Here is a 10,748-nt window from a genome sequence, read left to right as displayed (position 1 = left end):
GACACTCCGTACTTCATAACTTTATTGGTCCAATAAAATGTATTAAATAAATTTAAATGGTCAGCACATTGAAAACAGACATTGCTTAACCAAAATCCTTCCCCTAGAAGAAATAATTTGCAGTTACATTGAAGTAACTCTTGCTTTGAGGTCCCTACACTGTAGTCCAAATATCGACTAACCCTTTGCATTCACAAGAAAGGCCTGGCTAATTTAACTTATAAGTGAATATACAGTAGCTTAATGTCCACTAGGACCCTGAAGGTAGAGTAGTGTCCGTGTAGTTGACCTGTATGGTCAGTCTTAGGGTTGAGAGCCTCAATCCCTTTCACTCCTTTTTCTCCTCCGCCTCATCTTTGGTAAGGTACATTATGTGAGACCATATACACCACATCTAAGAAAGATAGAAAGATTACAAAGTTGCCATAAGTTCAAACACAACCAGCAAGATGATCTTTAGTGCCTACAGGGATCACAGAATGCATCAGTGTGTGAGTGTTTTTTCCAGACAAGCATCTTTCTAATCCCAGCATGCAAGAGTCTATTACCTCCACTGACAGACCTAAGAACCTCCCCAGAGTCAGGAACACTGTCCCAAAAGCCTGGAGCCAGGGAGGAAAACAGAGGTAGTAGGAAAGTACCCCCCACTGGAGACCATAGAGCCACAGGGGTAGGCCATGAACACCTCCAATCACCCACATTCCAAGGGGTGTCCTAAAGCCTAGGAACAAAGTATTTCGTTTCTCAGTGTATGTCACAATATCTTTCTTTTGAACTACTAGCAATGCAATTTACTGGTGCTTTTAATAACAATGTTAAGGGGAAAAAAACCGTTTGCCATGATGTTCTGTATCCAACTTGGGCTGTCTGTGAAGCTGCTCTTCCAATGGGCACCTCTGGAGTTGTGGTTACATACAAGCACACACCACTCGACTGTAGACACCAGCCAACCACACTACAACAATGAAAAGAGATATACTAATAGAATATAACAGGAAAGATATACTAAATATTGTGCAGGCATTGAAAGCATGTTCACCACCATTGTTAGTACCTTAAAAACCATAGTCCACAACATCCCCCTGCCAAGATTATCTACAACTACGTCCAACCAGGCTCCAAACCTGGAGATCTGTCCAAACCTCCTAGCAACCCAACCATCAAAACCTGCAACATAATAAATAAAAATGACATAAAAAAAAAATACAAATGACTTATGTTCAAGCAAATAGTGAATGTTAACATTTGTTGTTTTATTTGATGAAAACGACCATTTAAAATAACTACGGAAATATGCGTTGCTTACCATCTAGAATGACTGAGGTTGAGTAAAGGAAGAGGAAAACAGATGGTTGGTCGGGGACGGTTGCGGCAGCAAATATAAGGGCAATTCGAACATAACCTGTAGGATCAAAATATATTAGTAAAGAGTTCAAATATTTTATAATTATATATATTCCAAAATGTCTTCCTTATGTGTCAATTATTAGAGATCTATAGTTTTTGTAATACATTTGTGTTCATCTCGATTATAAGCTACCGGTAACATTGACGTAGTTCTAGGCTAGATACCCTCTGACCCTCACCTCCTCCATATGCGCTGATAATCAATTTGGGACAACCATGTTACCGGTGATGAAGCAAAGAGTGAGCGACAGAGGATCTGTGCTATTTTAAGAGAATGCTTTGCGCAAACAAATTAATTTCTCTCACCGATAATGTTAGGCCAATATAGCAACACCTCTAGTCCCATTCCAGTTATTTATAACTTTTCCTTGCTGTTGTAAATGACCTAACTAAAATGTTACAAATTCAGCAAAGACTAGACGCAACACTGTCCCAACAGCTCCAACGCTAGTCCCACTTCACTCACGTTCCCGGTGTTCTGGAGAATTCAGTTCCCCTGTTCCCCCTTCCTTGCGCGTGCGCGAAATCAAGACGTTTTCTCACACAGGAACTAAGATGATGCAACGTGACAGCGACCTCTAGGCAACAATGGTGAAAATAGCTGTGCACTACATAGACATGTATATATGTCTATGGTGCACTACACTACACAATGGAATGGTAGTAAATCCGAAATCCAAATCTTATGTATATTTTCTGAAGTCACATTTAAAAATTGAGACGTGTTTCTTGTTATGATTGTCTCTCCATACAGCAGAGGGAGCTACGCCCACAGAAAACGTAATAAGGCGCCAAATCCCTATCTCTCAGTTTAAATTGTGTTTCTACAATGCGGAGTTGCAATTCACAATCTATTAAATGTGGAAAGCTAACCGTTGGTCTAAATGTGTCTAACCATTATGTCACTGATCCAACGTGTTTGTATTTTTCTGTTGTGGAACGAACTGTGTTTCAGGATTCACAAACAAGCTGATCAGGTGACTTGTGGTACTCTAGTCACGTGACTAGCATGGAGGCGTCGGCGACAAGAAGCGTCATTCGTTGAAAACACAGCAACAAGACTCATAGAAACTAGCTGCTGTATACGGAACGGATTTCACAAGAAACGAACCGGGCAACAGGCTTCCCTTCGTCACTGAACATTTTATTTCTCTCATCGCCATGAAATGAGGGCAACATGGGGGCCAAAGAGTCACGGATAGGTTTCCTGTCGTATGAAGAGGCCGTCAAGAGAGGTAAAAGCATGGGTTAGCTTTAATCCATCACGTTAGCTACAGTACTGTACCTAGATGAACAGTCTAGTCTGGCTTTCAGCACAGCTGCAGCTAACGGTAGCTAGCTTGCCAACCCACATGACTAACGCAGGTTGTATAGCCAGCCACACTATAGTAGTGGCTAACTGACAAGGTTATTCGGCAAATTGTTATTTGATTGTAAATAGGGAAATGTACAAGAGAAAGCACACCCTGTTGAACCCAGAACATCTAGCAACTAGTCAGTCTGAAATATATATCATTTTGAATTAATAACCTATCTGACGATTGGCTATCTACTTAATAGCTGACTGACAACCTAGTTAAAATATATTTGCTAGACTAGTTACATTGTTAACATTCCATCTTGTGGTTGAAACAACACAAAACTGTCTAGTTTTTTAGTTACCCATGACTATCCCTTTAACTGAGTTCGCCGAATCCGCTACTTGATCTAAAACTGGGTACTATACTATAGACTGCTACTAGCTAGTTGTTAGTTAAGTGACTGTCAACCTATTTAGCTAAGACATCAACACCACCACCTGTCTGTCAAAGTCCATTTGCCTTTGTTTTTTTCTCCGTCTCCTAGCTTGGAAGGTATGAACGCAGAGTGTAATACCAGCTGGTGACATTTATTTGTTTCTGGTGCTTTAGTCTGAATCCGCTCTGTCAGTGACACAAGACTTTGAAGGCTAAAATATTTGTGCCGTTTTGCAGGCAGTTTTTTAACCTGGCAGTGTGAACATATAAAGGCAGGGTTAGTAATGTTGAGACGTCCTTTTGTTATATTTGCTGAAATGAACTTCACATCCTGATAGCAACCAATAAATCTAAAGTTTGATAGTAAAATTAATAAATTCAGATATCTGTGGGCATAACGTCAGTAATATACACAACCAATCATTAAGGTAAGACCAGCACTTAATGATTAGACAGTATTCAGACCGAATGCAATGATTGGACGGGCTACTTGTCTGTGTCTGTCTGTCTACCTACCTCCGGCAGTGGTCAGGTTCATGTGTTTTGGAGGGGGTGGGATATTTTGGTTTGAGTCCTTTGAACTCAAGCTAAAATTGCTAGGTTGGAAAAGCGTACAAACCCTGCCTTTAAGCTAACTGGAAGCACTATTTCATATAGCCATTGTACTTCGGTTCCTGCAGTTTCAACTGGACTTTGGCTGTTTAGATGCCAATGTTTTACACTGAGTTGTGTGTCATCTTTTTAGTTTTGGTATTTACAATTTCTGTTTGGTTCTTTTATTTCCGGAGTATATTTTAATCAAGACTGTTCTGGTATCTTAGACTTAGATCACTGGGTTTATATTGCAGAAAGTGAATTATGCAATCAATGAAGGCGATCAAAGAGGTATTTTGTAATGCTTTGGACATCTCCATTTGAAAATGAATAGTGAAATCTATTCCATGTTTTTTTCTTTTCTCCCCCCCCCCCCCCCCCCCCCCCCCCCACAAGTTAGCTTAAGAAAACCTGGACTTAAATAGCCTAGATCTTAGACTGAACCATCCTGATTTCAGAAAATCTGGCTTTCTATCTATATTGTTAGTGAGCATTTTGTTTATAATTTTGTTGTCTTCTATCACATTGACTGACTGTAAGCATTCTACCTCTGAATACAGTTCCCTCTCTCGTTCTCATGGCCACATGTGACCGAGCACATCGGGCCCACGGAATTAACAAACCAAATATCTTGCTGATCACATGACTGTGTTCCATGTCACAGCTGAAATGAGCAGTGAGATGTCAACAGAGATTACATGGCAGTTCTTAGAAAGATTAGGACTGTGTGGCACACGGTGTATGTCAACAAACAGCACATCCTTAATATTGTAGCCCAGGAGTCATTTTCATTCTCTGCCTTAGGATGTCTCCATAGCTTTAGACCTAAATTAATCAGCCATCTAAAAAAACCTGTAGTCCATGGTAGCTGGCCAGTAATTACGTAGAGTAAAACATTAAAAATGTTAGGTTGTTGGTGTAGGCTGTAACCTATTTCTTGTTGCTAGGAAGGTGGTGAGGGGAGTTCCACCGTGTCTTCCCACATGAGTAACACTGTCATTGTGGTAATCTCTCAGTAGGTTTGAAACATGGCAAAGAAGAACACTCCAGTGCCCCCTGCCTCAGCCATGTGGCTAGGCTAGGCTAGTGCAGATCAGTCCTTTAAACCAGTTATGACAGGCATATTAAAGATTTACGGACACAGATTAGAATTGTTTGTTAGCTCTGGTGATTGTTGTTGACTTTATTTATCTTTTCTCTGTGGTGGTGCTCTGTTGTCCCATTTAAGTTACTCAGTAGGGTTAGACTATAATTATGTGTCGGAGCACTTGAGTGGTTTGACGTTTGAACTGAGAACATTTAGACCTTGAGTCTTTTTCTTGTGTGGTCCCACATGGAGATCCATCAATGTCAGTGTCACTCCATTAACCAACCACCTTCAGTCATGTTTGGGCACTGACCATGTTCCCTCACCTGAAATGCAGCCACTACCTGGAACTGGCACCTGTTAGTCACAGTGTCTGCAGGGCTTATCTCTTTCCCTGTTCCTTGATAAATAAGCACACTCGCCCCATGCTTTGCGTGCAGCAACACCTCCCTGTACCTGCCCTTCCAGTCTGTGGTGGCTTAGGAAATATTTGCCCACTGCTGTCGCCAAGGCTTTCATAAAATACTGGCATTTGGATTTTGTGTAGATTGTGTGTCTGGTGGTGGTGGTGGTGGGGGGGCAGGTACAGTTCAGCTCGGTGGTAGAGCATTTGACAAGAGATCAAGAGATTTCAGGATTGAATCTCACCCCCAAGTGACGGCTAAATGAACACAATGTTAAGTGAACTTTGCATAGGCTATTTGGTAAGAGGGCTATTCACAGTAGGTGGACTGATATCATTGTTCTTCAGCAGGAGTCATGTAGCCTTCAAGTAATGTTAAGGTTCAGTCCTTGTTGTGTCCTTGCGATGAGTCATTGGCAATGCACAGGCTCTTTTATCTGGTCTGAAAAGATACAGTCTGACACATAGATCATGGTTCACTTGCCTGGACAGAGTGTTGGCTGGAAAGGAAGCATAATGACAGGGTATGGCACTTGAACTTATGTGACCTATCAAAGCTAGACTACATGCAGGCATAGACACTGCTCTCCAGTGTTTTATTTCAGCCTAGCCTCGCTGGCCATGTCAGTCTACCAGGCCTGTGTTATTTCAGGGTAACACGGCAAGCTGCAATGATAGAGTTGCCGTGGGAGAGCGTGCCTGGTGTCTGCCTCTTTGTCTCTTTCATTATGGAGCGTGTGGACTGTTGTGTAGACGGGTGTGCTTACACACACTTCTTGTGTGAGTGCGTGTATGTGGTAAACACTGTGTTGCAGCTGAGTGACTGTGTGTGTGTGTGCATGTGCCCATGGAAAGAAGTCCTTTGGTCAATTGTGAAGAATCAGATCCATTGTTTATCCAGTGCTGAATGGTAGCTATTGCAAAAAACTAGCCCAATGTCTCAGAATTACAACCATTACGTCACATCATCACAATACAATCAGTGTCCTATATTGTGAATTGGCTTTGTTTTTGTTGGTTCTTTCACTTAATTGCAAACATGTTTCTATTATCTTGTGAAGTCATAAATCATAGGTCTGTTCTTAAACTGTCACTCATTCATAGGTCTATATAAAGGAGAATGAATTAAATCTTATTTGCCAGATATAGAATAGCAAAAGCCTTGATAAAATCATGATTGTAGCTCAATCCAAAATGTCAGCTCAGTTCAAGAAATGTGAGCCAGAGGACAGAATCTTTGACCTATGAAATCCAGCCTCCTTTCTAAGTAGCAACCTTATTCTTAGTAGGACTTTACAGTTTGCAGTTATTCTGCTCAGTATAGCCTAGTAGATACAATAAGGTGTAAAAGCCAAAGCAACACCATAACGTCCTGTTGAACTTTGTACTTGACAAGTTCAGTGCATCAGAAACTGAGAACAAAGCAAACTGACATTAAACTTAACCTACATATGACACACCATGCCCTTCCCCCAACACTAGCATGTGGACTATGGTCCAATGATTGAAGGTTGTGTTATGGATCAGCTGTCAGTTGCAGTGCTGATAGAGGCACCAGTGGAAGCTATTTATTAAGTGCAGTGTGACTGTTGAGATTGAGTGAGACCGGGTTCACCAGGGTGAAGGTGCATGCAACACAGTCAAGATGATGAGCTCTCAAATGCTACAGCAAGATCAATTGACATTATTTATATTGCTTACAATTACAGTAGAAACCTTGTAGTATCCAATTTTGAAATGTTTTTGCATTGTTAGGCACTATATCATTAATCGATCGATTTCACCACTTCACAAGCGTTTACACTATTTGACGATGATACAGATTTGAAACCAAGGATACTTTCACCACTTAGAAAAGGATGGGTTCAGTTTCTAGTTGACCAGCACTGCCCTTTCCTTTGTAATGGACCTAAAGACTTTCGAAAGAGAAATGTGAAAGCAAGCAAGCTTATCTACATTTAGGCATTTTTTTAATACCTCCTTTCCCCAGGATTGTATGGTCTAGTTCTGAGTGGTAAATGTTTATGGGAGAGAGAGATTGAGATCGGTCTATCCTACCATGTCGGAGCACTATGGTAAATGATTGGAAGGAGAGATGGGTAGTGTGTGCACGAGTACCATTGATCCGTGCACTTGAGTGGGGCAAATAAGTAGTTATGATTTTTCTTCCTAGGTTAGGTGGAGGTATGTCGCTAGGACTCTTGGTGCCTGTGTATAGAATATTTATAAGTGAGGTTGTAGGTGTATAATTCTGGACTTCTTAGCTGTTGGAACTCCAGTCACACACACACTATTACATCCTGATATATGACACAGCCTTGACCCAGAGTAATAACTTGGGTTTAACCCAAGTTGAATTAGTATGAGAACGAAAGAGTTTGATGTAGACTACTGCGGCCGCTATCCTGTAAGGGAGGGACTTGGCAAATGTCTGCTGAAGGAGACTCTGTGCCATAGGGTAGGGAGAGATTGAAGCAAAAAGCACTGTGTGTGTAAGGGGGGGGGGGAATCACAGTTCAATGACTTCTTGTGTGTGTGTGTAAGCTGGCAAGAGTACTCAGCACTGTGTGTGTGCACACTGAGTCCAGCGTCCTGCCTGCAGTCGTAAGTCACCTGCATAAACTGGAGCAGGGACAAGTTTGGAGGTGTGGATGACCTTTCTAGCAGCCCTGCAATGGTACCTCCCTCAACATAGGCCCGATAGTGGTGGATGTTACTGCCTACACTGGCCTCTCATCGACATCTCTTTATGTTCAGCCTCTAATTTGTCCCTCTCGGTCTTCCTCTTCTTTTTTCATACCCTTCTATTTTCTTCTTTCATCTTTTTATTATTCTCTCTCTCTTCCTCTCTCTCTTGTTCCCTCTTTCCCTACCGTCTCTCTCAAGTTACTGATGTGGAACTCAAACGATTGAAGGATGCCTTCAAGAGGACCAGTGGCCTGTCCTGCTACATGACCCAGCAATGCTTCTACCGAGAAGTTCTTGGAGATGGGGTCCCACCTAAGGTTACAGAGGTAAGGTGTACCCACATTCACACACCCTCACCAACACTTTGAAGGCTCATACCAGTCTCCCCTTTATTAGCGCTCTCTCTCTCTCTCATATGCACCCTTGTTCTACAGCTAGGAACCCCGTTGCACTTTGAGTCTGTCTGACTTTGTCTGCTTGTCTGTCTTTCCGTTTTTGTTTGTGCATGTTGTTAGAACCTAGGGTCAAACAACAGGCAGTCATTCAGATCAAAAGTCGGATTATGAGTTCCCATCAATCAGAACTCCAAAACCTGATACGCCAGAGTACACAGAAGACTTAAGCACTACAATAGCACTGTGCAAGCTGTGGGATGAGTTAAACAGTATCGGCTAGAGGCTGGATTCTTGATCCACATCCAGCCAGACAATGTTAAGAAATAGAGCTTCTAATCCCGGCCTCGGATATCTGTGTTGCATGGTTTCTCTTCTTCACCAAAGTTTGTACATTACATTGATGTTTTATTTTGCTTTTATCCGAAGCAACATACAAATATGGAAAGTATAGCAGAAGATCACTATTCAGAAGTGCACAAGTTCTAACAGTATTTCCGTGATCATAGTCAAGGCATGGCCGGTATAACTAGTTATAGCACAAAGTTTGTCTTTGAATCTATTTTTGTTTTTTGTTTTGTTTTTTTTCTGACTAGAGGTTTTGCTCACAAGCTACAGACAATATATGCCTTAATAAAGAACAACGCTTAAAAGTGTACTTGATTGATCTCAGCAATCATTTAAAGGCCCACAATACCAATACCAATTTCCACAAAGTACACAACCTCCATCTGCTCAACTGCATAAACACTGTTAAAACCTTTTACTAATCCCTGCAGTCTCATTCTTCCTTTCTTCATCTTGTCTCTCTTTCTGTCCCTTAATGCCCTTCTCTGTCCGTTTTGACTTTCCTTCTTTTTCTCATCCCTCATCCTGTCTCATCCTCTCTCTGTCTCTCTCCCATTACTCCCTTCTGAGCCGGTTGCCATGGGAGCAGTTAGGCCATTGGACAGCCAAGACGATGATTCTAAAACAGTAAATGGCAGTGTTCAAAGGAGTCTAGTGTCTCAATTAGTCCAAGATGTGAACCTGGCTATACTGATGGCAAAAGTGGCATTGAAATCTCTGTCCAGACAAAACCCTATATAATAGTGTGTGATTTTAAATGTTTAGTTTTTTCATATATAACTGATGTAAAGATGAAAGGGGGGGTGGAATGGTGGCTTTGAGATAATGATTTCCCTCATTAGAACATCCGATATGGGGCCTTCTGTTTTAAAATGGGACTGGCTTTGTAAACAGCCTCAAAATCTTTTGAGCTGCACTAAAAATGCCTGTCTTGACGATCCTTCTTTAATGAAATGAGGAAGAGATGAGTATTCTCTCTGTTCGTTCTCTCTCCAAACCAAAGAATCTCCCTTTTTTACAATATAAGTGAGTTAAAAGTGAAAGTGAGAAGTCATTGAAAAGTACAGCTATTAGCATAGAATTCCCATGACTTGCAAGAGGAGTCATGATGGGGGTCATGTAACACGATTGTTCCTTGTGTTTGTCGAAGCTATATTTAGTGGTTTGATGTTCAGCATTTCTAGTTCCACTTTCCCCTGTCCTTGCTTCCTGGTCTTGGTTCTGCCCAGTTATTCAAACAGACATTTTTTCTGTGGCCAACAATTGTGTTTAATGGGCTGCTCTAAATCATTTGTCACATTATTAGTGGTGTCCTATTGTGTTTTCTTGTTAGTCGTCAGTGAAGTAAGTTATCAGTGGCTAGACCTATCATAAATCTATTTTTCTAAATTTATAGTATTCTTTTACTATAAGTTAACTCTGCAATACTCACACAAGCAATATACAAACTCAACCCTAGGATAGCTAAAGAAAACATAACTTGGGCACTATAATGCAATCCAGAACTATTAAAAAAATATTTAAATTATAAAGGCTGCAGTTGTCTGTGGGGTGATGCTAACTCAAGTTCAAGCGAGGTTTATGAAATGAAGGGGAACTGCACAGGGTGGAAGTGGCAAACTTTCCATTTACATCAATCAAATTTAATTAATGGGCCCTGACTGAACTAGATTTTATAGGCAAACAACATTACTAGTTCTTCATATTTTTATAACAAGACTGTGGACAACTTAATTGCAAACAGCAGTTTCCCAGGAGTCTAGAGAGCGTTAAGACGTTCAGGTATTATTTTTTACTTTTAGCAGCATGGCAGCGAGTCAAATTCACTCAGTGAAATTGAAAGTGCCACTCAAACACATATAATGCTGTTAAATTCTATGGGCCATCAGCCATTCCTCTCAGCTCTGGCAGGTTTATTTTTAGATGCTCCTTTCTTCAATAAAGAATGGGATTTTGGAGAGAAACATACATGCACACAGACTGTGTGTAGCCTAAGCTAATGTATATTTGTATGTTTCACTGTGGTGGAACTGAGAGAGATATATTCCTTTTGATGTTGATTTGGATGTGTTACAGAGAAGGAGCTCCATGTG

General features: G+C 41.1%; 1 protein-coding gene and 1 long non-coding RNA gene across 3 annotated transcripts in view; one reads left to right on the top strand and one right to left on the bottom strand.

Annotated features, from left to right (window-relative positions):
- Positions 1–177: 177 nt before the first annotated feature.
- LOC136952121 (uncharacterized) lies at positions 178–1,871 on the bottom strand. The gene is made up of 6 exons (XR_010877805.1): positions 1,714–1,871; positions 1,307–1,402; positions 1,055–1,167; positions 832–955; positions 549–721; positions 178–394 (listed from the first exon to the last, which is right to left on the bottom strand). It is a non-coding gene; the product is annotated as an uncharacterized lncRNA (long non-coding RNA).
- Positions 1,872–2,500: 629 nt separating this feature from the next.
- The window catches only part of usp32 (ubiquitin specific peptidase 32), a 36,485-nt gene continuing 28,237 nt past the window's right edge, over positions 2,501–10,748 (top strand). For both annotated transcript variants that reach the window (XM_067246439.1, XM_067246438.1), the window contains exons 1-2: positions 2,501–2,642; positions 8,114–8,241. In XM_067246439.1, coding sequence (XP_067102540.1) covers positions 2,585–2,642; positions 8,114–8,241 — 186 coding nt within the window. In that variant the 5' untranslated portion in view covers positions 2,501–2,584. The remainder of the gene's footprint in view (positions 2,643–8,113; positions 8,242–10,748) is intronic.

Source organism: Osmerus mordax, chromosome 11 (assembly GCF_038355195.1).
Source record: "Osmerus mordax isolate fOsmMor3 chromosome 11, fOsmMor3.pri, whole genome shotgun sequence".
Classification (NCBI taxonomy): domain Eukaryota; kingdom Metazoa; phylum Chordata; class Actinopteri; order Osmeriformes; family Osmeridae; genus Osmerus; species Osmerus mordax.
This window is presented reverse-complemented; position numbering and strand designations above follow the sequence as displayed.